This window comes from Pteropus medius, unplaced genomic scaffold (genome assembly GCF_902729225.1).
Source record: "Pteropus medius unplaced genomic scaffold, Ma_sr-lr_union100, whole genome shotgun sequence".
In the NCBI taxonomy this organism is placed as follows: Eukaryota; Metazoa; Chordata; class Mammalia; order Chiroptera; family Pteropodidae; genus Pteropus; species Pteropus medius.
In genome coordinates this window covers 1646534-1674099 of record NW_024353517.1, presented here as the reverse complement: position 1 = coordinate 1674099, position 27566 = coordinate 1646534, and the positions used below count along the sequence as shown (strand labels likewise).

At 41.4% G+C, this 27566-nt stretch overlaps 1 protein-coding gene across 1 annotated transcript in view; it reads left to right on the top strand.

The window, feature by feature from the left end:
- MCF2L2 (MCF.2 cell line derived transforming sequence-like 2) overlaps positions 1 to 20490 on the top strand; it is a 190589-nt gene extending 170099 nt beyond the window's left edge. The window contains exons 26-29 of the mRNA XM_039850564.1: positions 9637 to 9681; positions 12342 to 12430; positions 12810 to 12903; positions 20286 to 20490. Coding sequence (XP_039706498.1) covers positions 9637 to 9681; positions 12342 to 12430; positions 12810 to 12903; positions 20286 to 20305 — 248 coding nt within the window. The 3' untranslated portion in view covers positions 20306 to 20490. The remainder of the gene's footprint in view (positions 1 to 9636; positions 9682 to 12341; positions 12431 to 12809; positions 12904 to 20285) is intronic.
- The last annotated feature ends 7076 nt before the right edge of the window (positions 20491 to 27566 follow it).

Here is a 27566-nt window from a genome sequence, read left to right as displayed (position 1 = left end):
GTTCATCATTTATTCCTTAATTCAGTATTAATGGAGCTAACTACGGAAACTGAGAGGGACCAGAATAGAGGCATGCAGAGAATGCAGCAGGAAGGGCAGAGAATGGGGAAAGGACACCAAGGCCAAGTAAGCCAGGACCAATGAAAAGCTTCCTGAATTTTTAGGACAATAAGACTCAGATCTACATCCTTACATATATATTTTTAGTATTCTCTCTATGCGTGTATATGTGTATAAAATCAACATATAAAATCAATTTAAATTAGCTTACATTTTAGAGTGTCGATTTTTTTTTATTTCAGGCCAAAGAGAATCCACAGTTTGAAGCAAGCACTAGGTATATACCTATTTTTTTTTAAGAAGGGTTAAATATTGCAGATAGTCCATATTAATTCAACATAATTTCATTTTTGATATTTTTTAACACTTAGCTTATTACAAGAGATTTTCAATTTAAAAAGTATCTCTCTATCTATCTATCTATCTATCTATCTATCTATCTATCTGTTACCCCACCCACTGCCAGCCTAGGGAATCTTTCCTAATACTTGCTTGCTCTGTTGCCAGTTGAGGTCACACCTGCCATATGAAACCTCCTTTAATTAGCCTTGTTTCTGGCTGTTTTCTTGAGCTTTCATATGAGAACCAATTCTACTGTGATTTTCACCAGGCTGCCCTACCTCCTCGTTTGCAAAGTAGGCAAATATATCCTCTGATGTGAACTCATTCAGATTCCCTCACTCCACTCAGAAGTCCCTGATCATCCTTCCTTTCTTCATTCCTCCTTGTCTGGGAAGAAGATGCACTCACACTTCTTTCAGAGTTAAGTTCTCACTGGTGCTCGTCACCCCATCTATTCCTGCTTACTTAGAAACTTTCTCATCTATAATTCCTCTCCCTGAGCAAGGCATTCAGAGGATACTTAATAAATGCTTTTTGAATGAACTCGTAGACTGTGATCCAGTTCAGGTACAGGAGATTGCATAGTTTCTCTTGGCTTATTTGGCCTGATCGCAATGGACGCACTCCAGGCCTTAAAACAATGAGATGATAGAGGTGGGAAGGAGTGAGGGCTCTTGTAAACGAGTGAATCCCTCTCCTTTCCCCTGAATCCATGCTCATACAGAGCACTCTAGTACAGCATTTAAGGTGCTATAATGTGATTAAGTTTTTTTCTCCACCATACCATGAATTCCTTGGAGGCGTGAAAGTTGTCTTATTAGTTTGAGCTTCCCTTGGGCCTCATATTATACAAGGGCCTGGCATTCGGTAGTTCAGTAAATGTTTAGTGAATAAACAAGTAACAGTGCTCATTGAATAATCACATCAGGCTAGCAAACTACTCTCATGAAGTTTAGCTCAAGACACATTTTATTTCTCCCTGATCTTCAGTGCCCAGCAAGTGTTTATTTGTTGACTTAATCTAACTCAAAAGAGTTACTGTACTACATGACACTTCAGGACAGAGAAGAGGGAAAAAGGAAACTATCATGAGCCAAGGAAAAAGCTTTTAAGAGGGTGAAAGTGAATTCCTCCTCCTTACCTCTCCCCGTTTAAAACTTGCAACCTGTTCATTTACACAGGTTGTTCATTTACACAGATCTAATTAACACAGATGTTAACCGTATAATCCAGCAAGTGGTGTCCCTTGAACATTCCCTTGTTGAATGTCATGCACAGAGCCTGGGCAGGTCTCAGACTAAAGTGAAGGAGAAGGATGAAGGAGGCCCTTGAGACTTTACACCAGGAGAACCTGGGCTAAGTCAGCACCACTCCAACTGGTTAGGGGGGAATGCAAGTGCAATTCTTTCCAATGGTTCGATGTTCATATGTAGTTCTCTAAAGCAAAGGCAAGAAAGTGGAATTTGCATCCTGGATTGAAAATATAGGAAGAGGTACTAGTAATAGGAAAGACCCAGTTCCCAGCACATGTGAGATCAAAGGCAGGATCCAATGGGAGAGTGGCGCATGGAAGCAATGGGTGAACACAGCAGCTCAGAAGCTGAGGAAGACGTCGACTAATTCTCAGCCCTTCCTCGATTATGTGACTGAGAAGAAAGGTATAAAATCAATTTCATGCTGTTCATTTACACAGATCTAATTAGGCCAGAATTGAAAAGAAGGGCAAACATTTCATGTTGAGAAGAGCTTCCCCTTTGGAAAAGCTGACCTCTTAAGGAAATGGTTGTAGAGATAAGAGAATTGCCAGAATGTCTGCTTGAGAATAAAGATACGGGATGGTGGCACTTTATTTCTGGCTCTATTCAGGATTTATGGATTTCACCTCCTCTCACAGTTTTCCATGGAAAGGTTAGGATCACTTGATCTATGTGCTCACTCACAGGACTTCACCTCTAACTTCTCTGTGTGTCAGTTTTCTGGTAGGCAGAACTGGGGATGGGATCAAAAAGAAAAATAAGCGTGGAAGCATTTTTATATTTTGTATGTTTATGGGGCATTGAATGTGCTGTTTTTGTTTTCATCTTTTCTTTTCTTACCTGTTTAAGCTAAAAATAATCTTTTCCAAAAGACCTTTTACTTTCTGCTTTAACCACTGCCCACGATCAAACTCTTGAGAATTTAGTATTTGAGATTTTGGATTTGGATTTCTATGTAATTAATTTGGTGGGATATGAAATATGTATTCAGGCATACAACTTAGTTAGAAAAGGCCTCTGAAAGGAGTTTCAGTTCAAAATAAATTTATTAAGCATCTAGAAACAGTCTTTAAAGACAGCTACACAGACCCCACTCCCTACTCCAGGGCAAGGCTAACTAATGTATGTTTCTTCATCAGACTTCTAGACTTTTGATGTTAAGGAGCATGAAATGGCAAATTAACATGAAGATGGTCACATAATTAAGAAATTGGATGTTCAGTCTTGGTCACCAAATAGTAATGGCAATGCCATTTAATAAGGCAGTGATTCTCAATTAGGATATATATGTGTGTTATATTTGGAAAATGTGTGGTATATTTGGAAAATTTTTAAATGACTTATTTTCTTTGTAGTACAGACCAGGAAAAGTGAGGCTTGAGAAAAATCTTGGCTGGTGAGAGTTCATAGAATTTGGTTCCTAAATTTTCTTTATATGATAAGTCCTGCCCCTGTATGGATTGTAGCAGAATCTCTGAAAGATGTAAAATTTTTGTTTTGTTTTCCATGGAGACTTTGTATTGGCTTATGAAAAACTTTTTAAATAAAAGATAAAATTATCTTTTCATCTCCTAAATAATTGGCTTTATCCCCCAATACTGTCTCTGATCGATCCATATCCCAGCTGCCCTTTTTATTGTGAAAAACTCAGACTGAAGGAAGACCCCTGGTATTGGACTCTTCTTTCAGCTGGGGCCCTACAGATGAGTAAAATATGTTTTGAGAATTCTATTCTCAACCAGGTAGGATATTTATTTAACAGGAGACTCTTCAGATTATCAAGCACTATTATAATATTGAGCCTACCAACCATGTCTAGTCATAAAGTATGTTTTGTTCTGAGGCATTTGACTCCCTTTTTCATGTGCCAAGAATCTCTTAAAGAGACCTTTAAAAGATCCTTTGCTTGAGGACAGAATGGTCAACATTGGCACAATCTACAAATTTGCAGATATGAGCCAATTAATACAGTTATAATTCCTCCTTCACCTACGACATAAGGATGTGGATTATCCAGGTGCCTTTCTTTTTTCCTTTCTGTTTCTGTCCTGCTAATTGAAGATCATCAGACCCAAAGATGTGAGGTGAGCAGAAGGATGGATAATATTTAGTTAAGTGTATCCTAGTCTATACTTGATTATAGACCATGTCCATATATGTCTGTGTTTCTGTGTGTGCACACACATGCATGCACACACCTTCAGTGCTAGGAAAGCAGGCTGGTTTCAGGAGACAGAAAGATAGGTGAAAAACTTATATCGGTGTGAGTTTTGGTGATTTTTTTCACTAATTAGAGTCACAAAAACCAGTCAGCTCTTTAGAAGATTAAGCAAAAAAAACCAACTCAGTTATATTGTGAAAACTAGAACAGTACACTGAAAATACCAAATGCTGGTGAGGATATGGAGCAACAGGAACTCTCTGATCGTTGGTGAAATTTTAAAATGGTACAATTTGGCAATTGCTTACAAAGCTAAAGATAGTTTTCCCATACAGTCCAGCAATCATACTCCAAATGAGTTGCAAACTATGGTATATTCATACAATGGAATATTATTCAGTGGCAAGAAGAAACGAGCTATCAAGTCACAGAAAGACCTAGAGGAAACTTAAATGAATATTGCTAAGTGAAAGAAGCCAGTTTTAAAAGGCTACATACTATATGATTCCATCTATATGACACTCTGAAAAGGCAAAACTATAGAGATAGTGAAAAGATCAGTGGTTACCTGGGTTCGGGGTAGTGGTTGGGGGATGACTAGATGGAGCACAGGAGATTTTTAGGGCTGTAAAACTGTTCTGTATATTATATTGATGGACATATGACACTATGTATTTATCCTAACCCATTACTATACAACACAAAGAATAAACCCTAAGATAAACTATGAACTTTAGTTAATAATAATGTATCTATATTGGTTCATCAATTGTAACAAATGTACCACACTAATGCAAGATGTTAACAATAGAAACTGTGGGGAGAGCATGGAGTTAGTTATATGGGAACTCTCTGTACTTTCTGCTCAATTTTTATGTAAAGCTAAAACTGCTCTAAAACTAAAATCTATTATTTTTTTTTATTAAAAAAAAAAAAAGCCCACATGCAGTTAGTATAGTGGAAGCTGTTGATACCTGGCCCAAATCCTTTTTATCAGGCAGGTACACCCATTATCCAGCTGCTTTGAGGTTAGCTGCTAACAGCTCACAGCTGTTCTGAGGACTGCCCTCAGCTACCCAGAGCCCTGTGGCCAGGACCTGCCTGAGAGGTTATGGCCTCTCTTAAGGGCAGGTTACAGCCAGCCAATGACTGACTGATTCAGGGTACAAAAGCCAGCCCTTCCGCCTTAAGATGGGACACTTGTGGTACCATCCATGCTCCAGAGTTTCCCAGGGGATCAGGCTGATGCTTGACTTTAGCCGAACCCTCTCCTGCAACTGGCTTCTTCCTTGTCCTGGCTTCCACCCTCACTGCCTTACAGGTTTCATCTGAAAGCCTTTTATCCATAGCTCGCTTATACAATCTGCTTCTGGGAAACCTGACCTAAGACACTACCAGGAAAGGTCCCAGAAAGGATGGGATTCTGGTGTTGGGTCACTTGCTGGCCAAATGGCAATGAGGACTCCATCAGGTGGTGTTGGTAATCCTAGTCCCTGGCCTGGTATAGCAGTTCAAATGCTAAGACCTTCACCTGTAGTCACCTGAGATCAGATATAGGTGGACAGGGATGCACCAACTCTCGCTAGTATTTGGGAGGTTGGGAGGAAATATCAACTGTCAGAACTGTGGAATTGGAAGGCTATTGGCAAGCACCACTGATCCACTGAAGAGAGTAACAGGCTCAGATTAATCACCAATTTAAAGCACAGTGTGAGACTCATAGTGCATTATTGGCAGTGTTTAGCCTCCTACAAGAGAGGGCAGCACTCGAGAGAAGAATGAATTCTCAGCCAGGCATGTCCTGCCACCTGATCAATTCAGGTTCCTAATGCCAGTAGATGAGCAGGCAAGGCAGGCCCTGATAGGGAAGATATGGGACCGTGAAACTTGCAATGAGGAATCTGTACATACCCTTGCCCCCTAGACTAGCGGAAGTGGCCCGCTACCCCTTGTTAGATGATAGACCTTTCTCCTCCCCACACTCCCAAGATTATGCAGAAGCCTCAGATAAGACATACAAGATAATGCTTACCCTTCCCAGGATGCATCCTCTCCTCCCCTCTGATCCCTTTCAGAGCAATAACTAGCATCAGATTACACGATCTCACTGGGGAAGAAGCACATAAACCTATGGACATGTCCTCAAAATGTGAGGATCTCTGCATCATGTGCTAATGCCCACCAGAGAATATTCATTGCAGAAAAGATACCAAACAACCAAGCCGACTGGATACTTGGCCAGCAGGTGCCAGCCAGCTTCCTCCTCAGCACCCCAGTGCCTACACAATGGGCTCAGAAATGGAGAAGTCTTGGTGGCAGAATGGGAGGCTGTGAGTGCATGGGTCCAGCAGCACGGGCTCCCTGCCAACAAGACTCATCCAGCTACTGCCACTGTTGACTGTCCAGCCTGCCAGCATGGAGATCGATGCTGAGCCCCAGTTGGATGCCCTCCCTTGAGAACAGTTGATTTCAGGAGATACCCTCTGGGTTAGAAGGTACACTCATTCATCCTGAGCGGGGTTGACATGTGTGCCTTTTCTGCCCACAGTGCCTCAGTCTGAGGACTCACATAGTGTCTGATCAACCATGGAACTTTGCTTTGATCGAGAGACTTAGTCACAGGCATATGATCACAAAGTCAACCCACCAGTCGTACCATATACCACCCTGTTCAGAAGCAGCCAACCTGATAGTGCTGTGGAATAGCCTCTTGAAGGCGAGGATGAACAGCAGGTTGGGACATGACAACACAGGGCTGGGGTGCTAACCTTCAGGATGTGGTATACACCTTAAACCAATAGCCATTTTTATGATACTGTGCCCCTAGTAGGCAGAATATATGAATCTGGGAGCCAAGAGGTCAAATGAGTTGTGACCTTACTCATTATCATACTCCTATCAAATTCTCACATGGGGAATTTGTTCCCCACATCCCTGTAATTTTAGTCTCAGTGGGTCTAGAGGTATTGGTTCCCAAGAAGAACATTTCCACTGTGGTGCACAGTAAGAGTCCTACTTAAGTCTGTGACTGGTTTTGGGCTTGTAACTTTAAGCCGTCATCTCCCTCCCACGAATTCCAAATCCCCCTCCTCCTCATCTGACAATTCTGCTGATAGCAGGCATAGTGGGCGTTCCAGACTCATGTCTGTCTATTGTTCTTTTCCTTGTCCGCTTACAGTTATACGCGGGCATGGGAGTATTTGGAAATGTCTCAGTGAGTCACCAATGCACTAGATACCTTCCTCTCTGCCTCTGTTAAGTAACAGCCCAACCTCCTCATGATGACCAGTTCCTCCAGCATCACAACTGCTTTCTTTGCCTGCTGATCTACTGGCATAAGAACAAAGTGATAGGCTTCCTCATGCCAGCAACAATAAGGCCTGGGTGGGAGAAGGCAGTAAGGTGGGAATTCTCCTAAGAACTTAAGCAATTTCATGATGGACAGTCACAGAACAGTGTAGTATGCTATGTCTGGTACTATTGGTTAACATAAAGGAGTTAAGCTAATACTATTTTACTAGCTTGGATTGTGCTGATATTTTTGACTTCTGAATTCAGTTTTGTCCCTGATTTGCAAAACCCTGGCCATTGAATGATACACATAATACAAATAATCATTCTGCTACAAAGGTATCAGAGGAAGAACCTGTCTGCTAACCCTTGAGAGCCATAGGCACCCCCCATACAGGCCTAACTGTGGGTCCCTTGTCTGGGCTCTAAGGGTCTTGAGAGTGATGGAACTGCTTTAATACCTGTGAACCATCTAGTGTAGTATTTAGGATTATTGGCTGATTTCTGTGGGATTGCCTTTTAGGCCTAGATATGTGGTTACTTTCATTATTTTTATTATTACTTTATTGTTATTCAAATAATTTCATGCACTCTTATGATGAAAAAATAAGTTCTAGCAAACAGTCATCTCTGGTGAGATTGTGGGTTATTTTAGATATCTGCCCAATTGGTTTTAACTACTTGAAGTTTCCTTTTCTAATTATAAAAAGAATACATATATAGATTATCAAAAATTTAGAATATACAGAAGTACAAATGCAAAGCAAACGTAACTGAAATAACCATTATAAATATTTTACTCCAGATTTTTGTCTAAAGAAATGCATATTTTAAAAAAAATTTGGAGCCATGCTACACAAACAATTGGGCGGGCGGGGGGTGGGGGAGCTTTATATTTTAGTCTTATTGAAAAATTCCTATTAAATCCCTGACAAAATGGGCAAGGCTTTGACTGAACCCAAGTAGACACATCAGCTTGATCTCCCCACCTACCATCCACCTGTGGCCTGTTCCAACCCAGAACATTTGAGAGCATCTGGTTGCTGAGCCAGGAAATGGTTTCCCAGTTGTGAAATGCCTTTGACCCCAGTTCCTAGCAGATCTGAAAGTCTAGGATAGCCACCTTAGACTTCCCTGGAAGCTGGCAGGGACTTTGACGACTTAAAATGCAAAGAAAAAAAATATGCCCTGAGACTATGTAGAATCTAAAAACAATTGATTGAATGCTTAGGAGTGATTTCCTTCCCATGGGCTAAAGACAGGTTTGGAAAGGAAATGGACACTTCACAAACAGACCAGCCTAAATGTATAAGTTTACGCTCTGGGTCACCAAGCAAAAGATGCTAATCTAGCCTCCTACCCTTCGCTCCTTTGTGAGCTCTGGAGAGCTACTGGGATGGTTTAGGAGGAAGTGACCCCTTGGATTAACTCTTAGAAGTCAGAGAAGAAGCTTGGTGAGCAGCACAGCAAGGACTAAAGCACTGAAGGCTTACAGACCCCAGCTCAATTCCAATTCCATCTGTTTGGATGAATTACTTAACTTCTTTGCACTGATGTTCTTTTATCGCATATTTTATAAAATAGTAATACTGGAAAGTCTTCCCATGAGAATTAAATGAAGTGATCTAGCCTAGTGCCTAGATCACTGTTAGCATATTATCTTTAGCATGTAGTTCCCCGTATTTGTTCCTCCAGGGGCTTAGGTATTACTTTAAGGCAGCTCTCTGCCCCACCCCCAGCCCCTATGTGAAAATTATGTACTTTAGTTTGTGTGACAGAAATGGTCCTTAAAAGTTTTTGCATAATTATAAAAAAATAGAGAAAAATCTAACTTGAAAGAAAAATAGTTTGCCCATATGAAATCTCCAGGCTCAGAGCTGCCTCCAGACTAGCAGGATCTACGATGGTCCCTTTATGCCATCTAGTGCACGGCTAGAGAAAAACCATGATTTTATCTTCAGTGTAATTTGCCAAAACATGTATTCTGATGAGGATAATTTAAACTCACTAATGGGTTCACTTTTTAATAAATTCCATTCAGTATGTTAAGCAAAATAAAAGGTTGGAATTCTAAACACTAAGTGCTAAAACGAAATTCCCCAAACCGTTTAGGATTTACGCGACGTGTGCTATAAAGATCACCCACTGAAGGAAAAGAGAATACACTCCCATCCTTACCAACATGAATTGTCGTGGCCCACCTTCTATATCCTCCTTGTCCTTCTCCACCAATACTCTTTATGTTTGTTCTGGTACATGACTGGGAGTGCCCCAGAGACTCAGCATCTATCTTCCCAACACACTGCTGGACCTTTGCTGGTAGCAGAGCCAAGGTACCATTCTGTTGGTTTTCCAAAAATACAACCATCAGTTAAAATATTGCACAATCAAATTGAATGTTTGTCAAGGGCCTATGTGTTTGTGTTTGGTTTGGTTTTTCTGGTGTGTGTGTGTGTGTGTGTGTGTGTGTGCTGTTTCCTTTTAGAGCTGTTTATTTATTACCTTTATAATTGTTTCCTCCCCCAGATATTTATGAGGATGAAGACAATGGCAGACAAATCTCTCCCAAATGTGAGTAATAATAGCACACTTGGAGTGCCCAGAGCTGTTCTGTGACCTTCTCTTTAATATCGTTGTAATTACTATTAACAACAACTCTAACAGGTGTTATTTATTTAAGTCCTATGATATACCAGACATTTTTGTTTATAAACATTTTTATTAACATCAAAACTGCAAAATAGATATTATTGTCTCCATTTTAGAGACAAGGAAACTGATGCTCAGAAAGGTTAAGTGGCTTACCCAATATCACACAGCTAATGAGTTCTTGTCAAAGTCAGAACTGCACTCAGGTCTGACTGACTCCAAAGCCCCTGTTCCTACCTCCAGACAACGGGCCTCTCATTTACTCACTCACATGACTGTGACCTGCCAGGTCCTGGGCCCAAGGTACTGAGGTCCCCTCAATGCTACAACCTCCGTAGTACCTAATACTTAGTACTCAAGACCCTTAGTACCCCAGAGCCCAAGGCCAGTGAATCCAGGAGGAAGGGATTAAACATGGATTTGACAAAGCTACAGCAAGAGGCAGCCTGTGTGTGAGCTGCACTTTCCTCCCCTGTAAAACCAGGGGCTTTGACTGAGGAACATTCTCCAAGTTTTGCTGGTTCTGAGAATTCCGGTTTGTTCCAGGAGCCATGGGGGTCTTGTGAGGTGACTGCGGGTTACCCCATCACCTCCCACAGCCCCCCTCCTCTTCTATCTCTCAGAGTACGACAGAATAGAATAGAACAACAAAATAGACTAGAACAAAGTGGAATAGAATAGATGACATCACACACTGTAAAGGTAATATTTTTCCATAAACATTTGTCTTAATTTTATAAGTGTACTTGTGTGTGTACACTGTGTTGGGATATAAAATTTGCATCTCCCTTTATTGCACTACAAAGTGGCTGGAACTTGTCAGGTCAGTCAGTTCCCTGTTGCCTCCCAGCCCTGCCCATAGAACACCCCAGGCTGAGTGTTCTATGGCTAATGGAGATCAGAGCCTGGCCCCACCCCCAGCCTCCCAGAGGGTGGCTCTGGGGGCCCTGGCACCAGCATTGTCTGTGGTACTGAGGCTGCAGACCCTGGAGACACAACCCCTGTGTTCACGGAGGGGGTGGTCAAAGGCACGGCTGCTCTGATCCGCCCCTACAGCCTTTCACCAGTCCTCATCCTCACTATCTGCTCCCAGTTTAGAGATCCCAGGTTGGATGACTGCCCTAAAGAGATGTCTCTGGGATCACTGCAGATGCCTCCAAGTCACACCTGGAGGGGAGTAGTGGGAAGCATGTCCCTGAGCCAGTTTCTCCTCTGCCCTCCACCCCTCATCCTTACCATGTCCTGGGACCAGGAAATAAACCAGGCTTTGCTTCAATCCGAGCAGACAGTGTCAGCTACCTGGAAACCCTCAGGTGTCACCGGGGTTCTGAGGGCTGCCAGGAAGGGGAGTACCCAGCTGCTTCCTGTGCTGCTTGCACAGCCCCAACCGACTGGCTCTGGGCCCCAGAACACTGCTGGGGTGTGGGCTCTGGGCAACGGGTTGTGACCTCCTACTTGCTCACTGCCTGTTCCCCAACATAACTGAGCCCTCACAGCATCCCCAGCTGTAGGCGTCTTCTGCTCCCTGTCCTTGGCCATTTCTCTGTCCGGAATGCCCTCTCAACCCACGTCCTGCCCCTTCCCCCTGAATTCTCACCTAACAGAAACTCTCCAGCACTCAGATTCCCAAGGGATGACTTACTCAGCTAACTCTCTTCCCAGGGCTGCCATGTGGGATCTTTTTGCTCCTCCCTAATCTGCCTTGTGAGCAGCATCAGGGCAGAGCATGGGGAAATTATACACACACACACACACACACACACACACACACGTATATATCTTACTGTTAAAATGTACAGCTGAAACTTATTGGATTTTGTTAACCAATGTCACCATAAATAAGTAAATAAATAAACAAACAAACAAATAAATAAAATAGAGTGTGGGGTAATGAACGGGAATCTTGTAGCATCCACCTGCTATGATTACAGCCAAGAGAATTTGGCCAAGTAATGAGTCCTCTCTCATCTCTGTTTCCTCACCTGTAAAGTGGGGCTAAGGCCCTTACACAGTTGTGCTAACATCCCTACAGGCACAGAGCAGCCTCAGTTTTCATGGGAGCTGCAGTTCCCCACAGCACCGAACAGCCTGGGCACATAACAGGAGCGTGGCAGCACAACTGATTGGTTAATGAATCCATTCATTGGAGAGAGAAGCAGGATGTACTTGTCCCTCAGATTTTCCTGTGAGGAGCACAGTGATATTTGGCTGAAGCTGCCAAGAAGAGAAACAGGCAATAATCACGGGAGAGAAATAGAGGCAAGAAAGAGAAGAGGGCAGGAAGGAGGGAGAGTCATCAAACGCAGAAAGACAGTGTTTTCTTGGAGGGCAGGAGGTAGGGCTGTGAGCAGTGTGTGGACGTGTCTTCTCAGTCAGTGACAGAATTTTGATGCTGGAAAAGGGAACCAGGAGACCACAGACCCAGCCCCTCACCACGCAGGTGAAGCAGTCCAGTCATGGGAGAATAGGCATTAGAGATGGGGAGAATGGGTTTCTGGGGACACTCTGTCATTGGCAACAGGGCCCCTCCTCCCACCCCTCTGCCCCCTCAGTGGTCCAAATTCATCTCTTCTTTCCCCAAGGCTGCTCCAGCAGGGAGTTTATCTCCATGGAAACCTTTGAGGACTGTGAAGGGGCAGAAGATACGGAGAAGGAAAGCAGCTCTCTGAGAGTAATTTATTTCCTTCTTACCCCTTTCATAGTCTCCCTCATTCCTGTTCATCAGCTTCTCCTGCTTCCTCTTCCTCTCTGCACCCCTCTCTCCTTCCTTATGATTCTCGCCCATAGGGACCCGGCCTAGTCCAGGAAGCTGAAGTCACTGCATCTGCAAAGTGGCTCAGATCCTGCAAGCCCAGCATGGCCTACATCACTGTCTCCTTGGCAATGTGCTGGTTTCTGGCCATAATGAGGGGCTCCTACTGGGACCTGGAGTGGCCTCATGGGAGAGCTGGGGTGGGCCCTGCCGGGACAGCAAGAATCACCCTGTGGGCCTGGCCGGGTACCCCAGTACTGCTAACTCTGAGGGTGCATCACTGTCCCCTCCCTTCCAGCTCTCGGGCCTTTTCCAATTGGACGACAGTTATGAAACCTGTTCATCCAAGTCTGTTCCAGGCACTGGAGAAAGCATCCGGGGAGGAAAAGAAGGTGATGAGAAGAACACATGAGTGTGAAAGAGGAAAGAAAAGTAAGCGAAGTTGTTGGCCGATGCTTCTCTGATTTTCTTCTCGGAATTTCAGGGCAACAGACAAAACTGAGGAGGGAGTTTGGGGTGGGGGGTGTTCATTGGCTTGCTCACCCCTACAAGGAGGCGACTAGTTTCCCCGCAAAAGCAGTTTCCCCGAGGACATCCTCCCCAGAGAACTGACACTCCAACCGCGGCTCCTGGGCTCAGCCCAGCCACCCCAGGCTGTCATTCCGGCAGAGGCTGCTGCTGGCACTGAGGCTGTGCCCGCCCACCTTTCAGCAGAGAGCAGCAAAGGGGCATCAGAGCCTACGGACCTGCTTCCTGGACGGGGGCAGGGGTGGAGGGGGTGGCGCTAGGACGCCTCCGGGAGGCCTCGGCAGCGGTCCCGGTCACTCCTGCGGAGCCTCCACCCCTGGGGAGCCGAGGGAAGAACAAACAACTGCTCCACACACGCCCTCACGAACGCGGTGGAGCCCAAGCCTGGAGGGCTCGGGCCAGGGTTTCTCAGTGTTGGCACGTGTGACATTTGGAGCGCTGTCCTGTGCATTGCTTAGCAGCATCCCTGTCCTCTACTCCCTAGAAGCCAGTAACATCTCCACCCCCTTACCCAAACCGTGACAATCAAAAATGCCTTCAAGAAGTTGCCAAATTTCTCCTGGGGTGGGAATGGGGGGAGATCAGTTGAGATCCTCTCATCTGAGTTGGAGGACCCACAGCCACTCAAACCAGACAGCAGGGAGAACTGCCCCCTCCTCCTTGCCCCCTACCATTCCCCTGAGAATGTTAATGTGGCATTTGGGGTACTTGGTTCCAGGATCGTTTCGTTTCAGAGAGGGCTGGTTACAAGTTAACTTCTGAGATATTTCCGTTTAGATTTATTCGTTTTTTAATTGTTATTATTATTTTTTTTTTTAGTTTCAGTAATTTTTAGTTTTATTTAATTTCCTAGTTTTAAAGTTACCTGTTTATAATTATTTTATTTTAAAGGTTAGTTTTTGAGTTATTCATTTTTGGTTACTTATTTGTAGTTATTTGAAGTGTTATATATTTCCGAATTAGTTAGCTATAGAATTATTTATTTTTAATTATCTTTACAGTTAGTAATATCTGGGTTATTTATTTGCATAGTTATTCTATTTTTAGTTAATGAAGTATTTAGTTATTTATTTTTAAAGTTTATTTGACTACTAAAAAATCACTGAAAGTTTTTAAATATTTTTGACTTATTTGTTTTTAGAGTAAAACGTTTTTAGTTAGCTTAGGGGTTTTCTCCTAGTTATTTAGTTTTGGAGATACTTATGTTCACAGTTATTTACTTTAGTTATTTTAGATTCTGGGTTGTTTACTTTTACATTGTTTTAGTCATTTAGGGTTTTTTCGGTTATTTGGTTTAAATTATTTCATTTTTAGAGTTATTTAATTTTTGAGCATTATATTTTCTAAATTTTTTATTTTCATGGTTTTTGAGATACTCAGTTTTTGAGTTGTTTCCAGAATAATTTGTTCTCATTTATTTCTTTTTAGTTCTTTGCCATTAGAAAATTTTTTTCTCTTTTGTATTTTTACTTATTTTATTTTGACATTTATTTTCAGAATTATTTAGTTTAGAATTACTTAGTCTATCAGTCAGGATGAGAAAGAGAGAAAGAGAGAGAGAGAGAGAGAGAAAGAGAGAGAGAGAGAGAGAGAGAGAGAGACTGAGACCATACCAATTATTTTAAGAGAGAGAATTTAATATAAAGGATTGTTATTCAGCTACTGGAGATTTTAAAAGGAAAAAGTGATAATGAGATAATGTGGAGATTTTAACTGCAAGAAGCAGCTACCTGCCTGAGGGCTGAGGGAACAAAGGGAAGAGGTTGGAGGTGGCCTCTGAGGAGGAGATGCTGCCTGATAGGACAGATTCCCAGGAGCTGGATGCAGGACTGAGGAGGGGACACTGCCAGCTGGTACTGGTGTCTCTGAAGGGGCATGATGAGGCTGGTTATGGAAGAGTTAAGAAAATGGCAAACTTCAGTTACTGGAACCATCTGTCACTCTCAGGGCGAGGACTAGTTGCTATGGGAATGCTGACAGCAACCCAGGTGTGCAGGAAGGAGTACTTGTCCCTCTTCTCTCCTCCAGTCAGTCTGCACTATTGGCCAAGCCTGTCAGGGAGCAGTTGGCAAAGGAGGCAAGTGGCCCCACACCACAAAGCAGAGAACAGAACGGTGGACTGGAAGCTGAGAAATCACATTGAATACCCATCACACCAGGCTCTGGAATTATTTGGTTTTAGAGTTAGTTTTAGAATTGTTAAGGTGATTTGACTGGATGTGGAATCTGGCCGAGTCTTCAGTCCCCTGATTTGTTTCTGGAATTGAACAAGTCAAACACTTGAGAGGAGTGTCTCCTGTGAAACTCAAGAAAATCACTTTAGATTCAAGAAAAACAAAATTAAGTATCTCACTTTGTAAAGAAGACTGTGTGGCCAAAAAGGGAAGAGGCTATGGGACAAACCATCAGAGAGGGGCTGTTCGGCACAATGGTCCAGCAGAGTGTTCTTTGAAATTTTTCAGAAAGTTAAGCTATGTTTAGGGCCACCTAATCCCATTCCCTTTCCGAACAAAGCATCTTTCTTGATAGAGTGTGTTTTAGATTTGTAGACTACAATATTTATTGTAGTCTACGACAAAATTAAATTCTTTCCAAATCTATAGGAAAACTTATTTCCTTCTACCTGCATTATTTTCCAACACACATTGTTCCATTTTGACCATGAAAACATTTATGTAAGTATGTATACATGTATATATGTATGTGTATTCACTCACTTCATTCAACACCTATTTCCTCAGTACCTCTGTTCTAAGGAAGGTGCTGGCACCAGAGGAGACCAGGGAAGTATGAAGGTAAATGAGATGCCCTCAGTCTAGTTTGGGAAGACAGATATGGAAATAGGTTATCACAACACAATGTAACAGATGCTGTGGGGTCTCAGAACCCTGACACTGACTCTTCTTGATACAATCAGGGAAGGAGTGACATCTGAGCTGGGTCTCCTGGAGCAAGTGTTTCTCCAGGTGGAGAAGAAGGACATCCTGCTCAGGCACAGGCGCAGAAACATCGCGGAGCCATGCACAGCAAAGAGGATGCATTGACAGAGGCCACTGGGTCACAGAGTTCAGAAAGGTGCTCCATTAAGTGCTGTTCCCGGTGAACAGATGCAGCCTCATTTGGTCCTCACAAGCAGACTGCAAGAAAGTAGGAAGCAACCTTGATAGTCAGTGCTCTTCCTGATCTCACTATTTCAACCGCAGTCTACAAGGCCCTCTGACTTGCCATTTCCAGAATTCTTCTGCTCATTCCTGGCTTTATCATTGGTCCAGCCACTCCTTCCCACTTACCCTTGGAGGTGGAGTCCTCTCTCCTCCGAAAGTCTTGATTCTTGTTTCTTAAACATCTGTAGGGAAGGAGGAGGGTTGAAACCAGCCAGCTGGGACATGCAGGTGTCGTCAACTGCAGAGGAGTTAGAGAGCTACCTCGGGGTCTCAGGGGAGCTCTGCAGACCAGCATGGTGTGAGTGGGCTCTTGGCATAACCAGCCATGGCCTCCTCCACCTGCATTCAGCAACCACTGAAAATGTGGGGGGGAACCTACTTTAGCTCCAGCCCAGACTTGTGAATCAACAGAATGGGATTTTGTTAAGCACACAGAGCCCTAGCTTCATTAACGACACTGGCCATGTCTACCAAGTCAAAAGAAAGTATAATCCTGCACAACCTATGATGGCACATTTTTACACATCTTATAATACACATTCATACAGTCAGTCTTGATACATACAGGTTTCTCAGCAGACTTCTCTGCTTTGGTCTCTCCGATTATCTTATCAATCACAAATTCCCCAATGAGAATATATAAGAATTAGAGCTGGACAGAAGAATCTTCAGGATTCTGACTATTAAATCGTCATAAAACACATTACTCAGATCCTCTTAAACACTTTTGACCATTGACTAGCCAGCCGCTCATTATAGAAACAGCCCAAAGCTCTCTCAGTCCTTTGGACCTTAGTTGTTTTCTGAGTCTTTGAAAATGGCCACACTTGTTGGTGCTGGCTGAGTGCAGAGCACCCAGACCTCCAAGGCCTTGCAGGAGGAACCTCTCCACAAACCTCACATCACAGGCGGGTGACCGGAGGAGCCATTTCAATACCCGTCATCATGCTGGTGTTCCCAGATGCTGTCCCCCGTACTCCAGGATGGTCCTCTCTGGCCTTCCATTCTAGCCTCCTTGCCCGAGCCCCACACTGGTAAACTGCTTGCAGGTGGCCTCTGGGAGAAAGCTGGGCTTAGGAATCAGACTCCCTTTAAGTTCACGGTAGACTGAGGTGTGGAACAGGAACAGTGGAATAATTCTCATAAAGCCATGCCAGATACACAGCATCCCCTGCCCCAGGGCCTGGACACAGGAAATAGTTGTGAATCTTCTAGACTTCTTAAAAACGATAGGGAGGTGGCTCTTCTGTGAGTAAAATTTGTGTCATTCTTCCATGTGATTAAATGGAAAGAATCCCAAACCTTCAGATAAAATCGCGCCCACTCCCCTCCCCTGCCTTCTTTTACAAGTTGTTCAAGTCATCCATGGCTTTATAATGTTTCCTGTTGCCCACTAGAGGGACCCAGAGTTGAACATGTTGCTGAGAAGTGGGACCGCTGTAGCCCCAAATAAGTCCCTTGACTGAAGCAGTTTCACTAAAAGCAGCCCTGGTTCTGTAAAATCTGGAGGGAGTCTGAATGCATACTAAATGCCAGCTATGCATTATGAAATTATTTAAAAACTAGTTATCCTCTAAACCAGCATTTCCCAGAGTATTTTTGCAGAATACACAGAAAGAGTAAAAGTTTGATGAGTTAATCCCACAACAACAACAAATTTATCTAATAATAAATACATTTTTAAAATTCTACATGTTCTATCCCTCTTTGGTTGATCCCAGTTAGTAGATTAAAGTATCTGAGAACTCTTGCAGGAAGGAAGTTTAACTTTTGTTAAACTCATTATTTCCCACTCATTTGACCACAGAACCCTTTTCTTTGTGGAATATAATATCCCACATGTGTTGGTAAATAGAAAGGCTAAATAGAAAGCTGCTGTAACAAAGAATTCCAACAATATAAGGACTTAAAGAATATTTTTGTCTCATGAAACAGCCCTGTTTAAGATATGCAGGCTGCTCAGCCATACAGCCATTTGGGGTCCCAGGTTCCTTCTTTCTGGCTTTTCTACCATCCTCTAGGACACTGTCCTTATCTACAAAGTCAAAAGCAAGTCTCATAATGTCTGATTTCCAGCTCGCAGGAGAGGGAGAGAACTTGGAAGATAGCATGTGCAATGTTTGAAGGCCCACCTGCAAATGGCACGCAACACCTTTTCTTACATTTCTTCAGTGAAGGCTTTGTTGCATGACCGCAAGCTACAAGAGGTGTTGAGAATGTAACTAGGAGGCCATTGCCCAACTACAATTTTATTACTATGTGTCAATGTTACCCAGACAGCCTGCAGCTAAGCAGGCACTGGAATCCACGTCTTTCAACTTGTAGGCCAGGATTCTAATGACCACAATGGCATTTGCTTACTCCTTCAATATGTATGAAATGCCTCTTGAGTTTCAAGTTTATTGTCAGATGAGTATAGAACGCTTTATAAAACATAATTTTACTGATTCTCTATAAAATATTTATCAATTGCATCTTTAATCTGCTAATAGTTTTTATGGATAAACTTTTGAATACGGCTAGCAAAAATTATAGATTTGTATCATAATACTTTTATTCGCCAGAGAACACATATAGTAGGTTCTCAAATAATGTTATTTCATTCAATACTGCTTCACTGATGTCGATAAGAAAAAAAATTGATTCCTGGCGAGGGCCACTGTCAGTGTGGAGTTTGCACGTTCTCCCCATGTCTGTGCAGGTTTTCTCCACGTAGTCTGGTTTCCCCCGCATCCCAAAGATGTATACGTGAGGTGAATTGGTGTGTCTCAATTGCCTCAGTCTGAGTGATGTGTGTGTGTGTGTGTGTGTGTGTGTGTGTGTGTGTGTGTGTGTGTGTGTGAGTGTGCCCTGCGATGGAGGGCACCCTGTCTAGGGCTGGTTCCCGCCTTGCACCCTGAGCTGTGGGGATAGGCTCCAACTCCCACAACCCTGAACTGGAAGAAGAGGGTTGGAAAATAATTATCTTGTTTTTATTCATCTTTCTTAAATGTATGTATAGCTCACATTTATTTTAATGTTTAACATTAAAAGTGTTTAGGCTCTTTATTTAGAGGATTGGTGATGTTTTTGTGACTAGAAATATGCCGTAGGAACTTAACTCTTGTTTATATAAATAGCCTATTGTAAATTGGTTTCATTTTGTGCCATTTTGTTTAAAGTCTCAGTTTCCAAAACCCCATCTCTAATGTTAAATGAGGACTTACTGTACTCTGGAATAAACCAACATAAGAGGAACAGAGTACAAAAATCCTGAAATGGACCCAAACACACTTCATAATTTAGAGTGTAAAAAGAGGGACTTCCAATTAGTTCTGAACAAAAAAGATAAATTATGTGTGAAAGTGGTGCTGAGACTACTAGATAACAATGTGGAAAAAAATAATAAGTTTACCTCAGCCCTTAAAATACTTCATACTATCCAAATATGTAACGAAGGAATCATTTAAGTCAAAACTATTTTAAAAATAATTTTGAATAGGGTAAAGTCTTTCCAGACAAAAACTATAACCAGAAGCTATAAAAGAAAATTTTGATTGATTAGGCTATGTAAGAGGCAAAAACTTATATGTAGAAAAAAAGAACAAAAAGTTAAATCACAAATACTTTTTAAAAACATATGGCAAAGATTCTTTTGTATATAAAGAGCTTTTACAAATCAATAACAATAGAAAAAGAAATGGGCAAAGGACATGACTATACATAGGAAAAGAAATTCAAAATCCAATAAATATACCAAAAAAAGCAAAACAATGAGATACCATTTTTTATTATCATACAGTCCAACATTTAAAATTTTGTTAATATCCAGTGTTGGAGAGGTTATAGAAAAACCAGTACGCTTATACACTATTGGTGAGAATGTAAATTAGTACTGGATTTTTAGAAGACAATTTGCAATGTCTATCAAAATTTATCCCTAAATTGACTCTCCTCCCTTTGAGTGTGGGCTGTAGTAATGACTCTAATAAGTAGAATGTGGCAGAAATGTTGGTGATAGACTTTCAGGACTGGGTAATAAAAAGCATTTTTCGCTTCTTCCTCATTCTCTGTTTTGGATTACTCGCTACTATGTTGAGAAGACACTGTAGCAGCCCTATGACAAGACCCACATGGTAAGAAGTGAAGCCTCTTATCAGCAGCCATGTGAATGAGCCACCTGGAAGTAGATTCTCCAGCCTACTCAAGCCTACAGATGGCTTCAGCTCTAAGTGACGTCTTGGCTGAAATCTCATGAAAGACAGGAGCCAGAAGAATCCTGCTAAGCTGCTTTTGAATTCGTTACCAGAGGACCATGAGTTAATAAATGTTTGTTGTTTTAAGCTGCTAAGTTTTGGGGTTATTTGTTAAGCAACGATAGATAACGAATAGAATATTAAGTAATTAAAAGCTGGTTGATAAAGTATTGTACTGACATTCAATGGAACCCTATGCAGCTGTTAAAATTACCTTCTGCTTGAGATGTAGAAAGCTAGAAAGAGTATCATCCCTACACTTGCAAGATAAAAAAAAAAATCTAGAAAATATGCAACTTCACAACTTTTCTTGATCTCATGAGAGAGCTTGAGTTCACAAGGCAACATCTAACCTAAAATCTAAGGAAAAACAGGGCACCTGCAAAGAGAAAAGGGACTCCAGCATTTGCTGAGCTGGCACTGTATACACTGGCAGGGAGAATTCAGCTAAAATTGTTAGTGGCCCGGTGTGGGTGGGCTTGCTAGAGAAAATAGAATCCGTGGGGACCACAGATGTAAGGGAAATTTGCATCCACTTGCAGACCCCAGTCATCTCATTGGGGCACTCACAAAGAAGATTAGCATAAATCCTGAGAGCGTCCTCTTGGCATAGGTCTGGGGGAGGGGAATATCAATTGCTACAGGGAAAACCTGAAACTGTGCTAGGATCCTACTGCCCCATCTCTCCTGCAGAACTAAAGCAGAACCAGCTGCTGAAGGAAGGGCAATGAACACTTAAACCCTTAGGAGTCTTGCAAATCTAACACAGCTGGGGAAAGATAACAATAAAAACCAAACCTCTGACCCTGGGAGAGAGACAGAACAGGTGCCAGGCCCCAAACTGCTGACTGGGGAGGGATAGAAACACTTCGAAGATCACACCCCAAAAGAAAGACCCAGGGACATAGTACCTGCATGACTGAGGGGTATTCAAACAGAAACCTGGCCCCTCAGCCGCTGCCCCACCACCAGGCTAACTAACAAGTGCTGACGAATGCGTAGCAGTGGAATACAGCTAGCAGAGCTACCAGTGCATGGAGAGAGACTCTCCCACACACAGCAGAGAAGAATTCAAGCTGAGGGTGGAGCAGAGATTGAGAAAAACATTTGGGCAAACAAGTCTATACCCTCAACACAAGTAACATTTGAGAAATTTGAAGTGTGTGGTGTACTTAGAGTAACTATAGCAGCAGCAAACCCAAGGATCTACCCAAAGGAATGAGTACTGCCAGAAAGTCATCACATGAGTAAGTACAAAAGTTTTTTCCTTGTTATTTAAAATATAATTGACTGTTTAAATAAAATAATAATAATTATAATATGTTGTGGAGTTTATAACACGTACAGGATTAAAATGTATGACATCAAAAGAACAGAGGCCAGGAGGGAAGAAATCGAAATACACTGTCATAGGTTCTTTATGCACAGTGGTATAATATCATTTGAAAGTACACTGTGATACCTTAAAGATATATACTATAAACTCTAAATCTAACACTAAAATAATCTAACAGAGTTACAACTAATAAGCCAACAAATGAGATAAAATAGATTTTTTAAAACACAAGTAATCCTAGAGTTGGCAGAGAAAGAAGAGAAATGGAACCAAAAACAGATAGGAAAAGTAGAAAACAATTGCCAAGATGGTAGATATAAATGTAACCAGATCAATAATTACATGGTCTAAACACCCCAATTAAAAGAGAGTGATTGTTAAATTGGATATTTTTTTTAAAAAAAGGATTACCCTGCGGCCTATAAGAAACCCATTTTAACTATAAAGACGTAAGAATATTAAAAGGATGGAAAAATATATACTCTGCTAACCCTAATCAAAAGAAAGCCAGAATGACTTTGTTAATATAAAAAAAGTGAGTCTCAGAACAAAGAATATGACCCAAAATAAAGAAGATTATATAAAAATGATAAAGGGGTTAATTCATTAAGAAAACATACCAATCCTAAATGTTTACACATCAATAATGGAACTTCAGAACATGCAAAGCAAAAACAGAACTGCAAAGAGAAACAGGAAAATTCACAATTATAGTCAAATATGTCAACTTCTCTTTTGCAAGAACCAATAAAGTAAAAGGAAATCAGTAAGAATATAGACTACTTGAACAAAACTGTCAACCAACTTAACCTAATTAACATATATAAAACACGGAATCCAATAACAGCAGAACAAACACATTCTTCTTAAGTGTACACAGAAAATTTCGGGAGACAGACCATGGTTATGGGCTGAATTGTGTCCCTCTATGTTGTGTTGGTCTCATTCTATTGATAGGGATACTATACGCTAGGAATGCCGAAGGCACTTGCCCGGGCTATATTACTCATGGTGAGCCCCCGCAGACATTTCCTCCACCAACACTGTGGGGCTAACGTTGTGTCTGGGCCAGCCCTGTGGTTCTTATTATGACTGCAGGACACACTTCAGCAAGAAACCATCTGGGAACTTTGAGGAACAGATTTATTACTCACATCCTGAAGGGTACATGGCACACCTGAGGGCCACATTGTGAAGTCATGAGTAGAGAGACAGAGACAGAGAGCACCTGGGGCTTTGCCTTTATTAGGGTCCAAGGGTGGAGTGTCTAGTTTTGAGTTCACTCTTTATTGGTTAATTTAAAGCATAAGAAAAGGAATTAGGGAGCAAGAAGGGAGAAGCCAAAAAAAATGAAGCCAAAAAATACCTGATTTCAAAGGTTCATTATAAAGTTACAGTAGTCAATGCCATTTGATCTGACATAAACATAGAAAATCATTTCGGTGGAACAGAGTAGACCTATATGTACATGGGCAACTGATATTCTGCAAAGATACAAAGTGATAAAGTGAAGAAAGGATAATCCTTTTCAACAATTGATGCTGGAACAATCAGTTATCTATATGCAAAGCAATGAACTTTGATCCACATCTCAAACCACATGCAGTTCTCAATAAGATTAATAAATTTCTTATCAGAAACCATAGAGATCAGAAGGCAGTGAGATGATATACTTAAAGTGCTGAAAGAAGATTGCCAACCAAAAATTTTATATGCACAAAATTATCCCCCAAAACTGGAGAAATTAAGACATGCCAGAAAAACAAAAACAGATAATTTATTACTAGCCAAACTGCCCTGCAAGAAATACTAAAAGGAGTTCTTCAAGCAGGACTGGAAGGTTATCAGACAATAACTCAAATCACATGAAGAAATAAAGAGCACCAATAAACATAACTACATAGATAAATAAAAAAGACATTATAAATATAATTTTTGTCTGTCTTAGCTGCAGCTGCTATAACAATTACCATACACTGGGTGGTTTAAATAACAGATATTTATTTCACACATTTCTGGAAGTGGAATGTCTGAGATCAGGGTGCCAGGAGGGTCGAGTTTGGGGGAGGACCTGCCTCCTGCCTAATAGCTAGTTGCCTTTTCACTGCATCTTTTCATGGGGAAGAGCAGAGGGAGGGCTCACTCTCTTCCTTTTCTTATAGGGACACTTATCTCATCATGGAGACTCCACCCCCATGATTAATGACCTTCCTAAGGCCCCACTTCCAAATACCACTACATTAGGGCTTTCATATGCGAATTGGGGGGAACACATTCAGCCTATAGTGCTGTTTGTAACTCCTCTTTCTTTTATCTGATGTAAAAGACAACTGCATAAAGCAATTACCCATGTAAAGCCATGATTATGGTATACAATATATAAAGATGTAATTTGTATAGGCCATTTGCATAAGCAATAAGACTATATAGAATCAAAGTTTTATATACTATTGAGATTAAGATAATATTAATCCAAACTAAATTGCTATAGGCTGAGATGTTAATTGTAACCTTCAGGGCAACCACTAAAAAAAACTTAAAAAAAAAGATAAATGGAAGGACAATGGAATTAAAATTGTATACTGGAAAATATCTATTTATCACATAAGAAGACAATAATGGAGGAACATAGGAACAAAAAAGACATATAGAAACAAAGAGCAAATTGGACTTTGGGTTTTAATCACACAATAGAATACATAGATGTCAAATTATAATGTACACCTGAAAATTATATAATTGTACTAACCAATGTTACCCCAATAAACAATTTTAAAAAATTTAAAAAAGAAAAAAAGAAAAAGAGTAAAATGGTAGGCATAACTCCTACCTTAAATGTAAATGGGTTAAAGACTACAATTAAAATGCAGATATTGGCAAAATGAGTTTTAAAAAAATGATCCCACTATGTGCTGTCTACAAGAGACAGACTTTAGATTGAAAGTAAAAAGGTGGAAATACAAATAGCTTGAAAGTAAAAAGGTGGAAAAAGGTATACCATGTTTCACGTAACCAAAACGAAAGCTGGAATAGCTACAGTAATATTACACAAAATAGATTTTAAAACAAAAACTGTTACTAGAGATAATTATAATGATAAAAGGGTCATTCTATCATGAATATATAAAAATCATTAACACATAGAAACCACACAATAGAGCCGCAAAATACATGAAGCAAAAATTGACAGAATTGAAGGGGGAAATAGACACTACAACAACGATTGGAATCTTTAATACCCTACTTTCAATAATGGATAAAACAAAACAAAAGACCAAACAGGAAATAGTCTTGAACGACACTATAGACTAACTAGAATAGACACCTACAGAACACTTCATTCCTAATAAGAGCAAGATATACATTCTTCTCAAATGCACATACAACATTCTCCAGGACAGGTTATATGTTAGTCCATAAAACAAGTCTCAATAAATTTGAAAGGACTGAAATCATAAGTATGTTCTCCAATCAAATGGAATGAAATTAGAAATCAATAACAGAAGGAAATTTGGGAAATTCAGAAATATGTGGAAATTAAATAATAAACTCCTAAGTAATCGATGGGTCAAAGAAGAAATGACATTAATAATGAGAAAATAATTTGGGATGAATGAAAATTAAAGTATAATATACCAAAACTTAAATGGTATGCACCTGAAACACTGCTTAGTTTTCAGCGGCTTTTGAAACACCCAGCTCTGGCATCTCCTCTCTAGTCAAAGGCAGGTGCCCGGAAAAACAGCCTCAGGACTCTGATCCTCTAAGCATCTGCTCAGGAGATTAGTTCCAGACATCCTCCAGTAAATGCTGGCTGGATCAATGGATGAGCCTTTCCTCAAAGCCACAGGACCCTCCACGTGTCAGTCTAACCTCTGCTTTCATATAGAGTTCTTCCTTCATGGGGGCTTTCTGTGGCTCCCATGTCCTCTTGGGCCATGTCCTCTGGCTTTTTTGCCCTCTCTTAAATGGCGCTAACTTTTAACTATGTTCCTCACTGTTCTCGGTACCCTTCAGGCAGACTTGTCACCGTAAGAGATTTTGCTCCCTGTGGTCTAGCAGAGCCAAACAGGCCATGATGCAAATCTTAGCCTGTTGTGTTATATTGAGTGGTGCAGCTTCCACATAATAAAATGGAGATTTAAAAAAATCTACTTTGTAGAGGTGCCATATGCATTACGCAATAGGCACATTTCAAGGCACATGGTAGGGATTCCTTAGATGGGAACTATTATTGTTATTGTTGTTGTTATTGCTATTCTCCAACTATCCAGATCCTCTATAACCTTCAAAGTCTCTCCAAGGTCTAACCACCAGGAAGTCATTTCTGACTATTCTTTTCCTTATCTAGTGTGGCTCTAATCAGCAAGCAATTGAAAAGTCATTCTCTGGCTGTTATTGTTTATCAGTGCATGTTGTTTCTCAACTAGACAGTAAGCAAGATGAAAGCATATTATATTCTAGTATAGAAATCCTCTCCAGTGGTAGTACAGCATTGTGCTTAAAATCCTAGACTCTCAAGCCAGACTGGATCCATAGCCCAGCTCTGGGCAAGTCACTCGACCTCTCTGTGCTCAGTTTTCCCATCTGCGAAATGGGACAGCAATAATAACAAAGTACCCACATACGGTGGCTGTGGGACTTATATAGAATAAGAAGAGTCTGGCACATAGTATCTGCTTAATTATTGTCTGTCAAATAAATCGACTCAAAGACCAGAATATTAGGAAGGTAGTTGCTGAAATTAGGTTGACTGGCACAAGTAGATCTTCACCTTCCACCAAAAAAAATTCAATTTGGAAACATACTACTGACTTTGGTAAGTATGCTTGTTTAGTGTTTAGAGCAATATAATAAGATAAAATAGTGGTAACCAAAGTTTGTTTTCAGGAAATGGATTGAAACTAAGCTGAAAGCCCTAAACCCTATAATCAGGAGAATATCCTAATATACTGCCTAAATGTATATTCTTCATTCGGACTCGCAGGCCCGAGAGATAGACCACCACCGTTTTGTCTAATCAAGAGGAAAGATATAAGACATGAAAGCATTGCCTTTCAAAGATATTGAGTATTTTTGTGTTCCAGGAACTTTAGATTTGGAAAACCACCTAAGAATAAGCATTATTTCCCCAATTATACAGAAGAAACTGAGGCTCAGAGAGGTTACCCAAGGTCATACAACTGGCAAGTCGGCAGGGTCAGATTCAAACCCAGATCTCCCTGACTCCAAGCTTGCACTCCTCCCACGCCTCACAAGGTGAGGTCCTCAGGTGAGACCCCAGATGAGGTGGCCATTGGCATCCAGCAGGACTGCCTCAGACATTTTGCGAATACCCACAGAGACAGATAGTACTCTAGCCACTAAGTTTTAAGACTCCTGCCCACCCGCATGACTGAGGGGCTGGTTGTCTCCTCTTAAGGCTACAAGTCTCCCTGGAGGGTACTAAGAGCAGTGGGGAATGTGGTTAAAAGGTCAAGTTAGTGCCATTTTGGGGAGACAAAAAAAGCCAGAGGACATGGCCCAAGAGGACATGGAAACCACTGAAAGCCCCCATGAAGGGAGAGTCTCTGGGTTTACTGAAATATACTCAAAATATTAGAGGAAAATGGAAACTCAGCTTATAAGAAAAGGGGCTGGCACTGTGACAGATCTTATTGAAACATGATCTCAGTTGCCCTTCACTTTGGGTCAAGGGGGTTGGAGGGAGCACTCCCAGCCTCTATCTCTCATTTCTCAGCTTGTCCTCACGAACACCAAAGGCAGAGATGAAAGTGTCTGCTCTCTTCCAA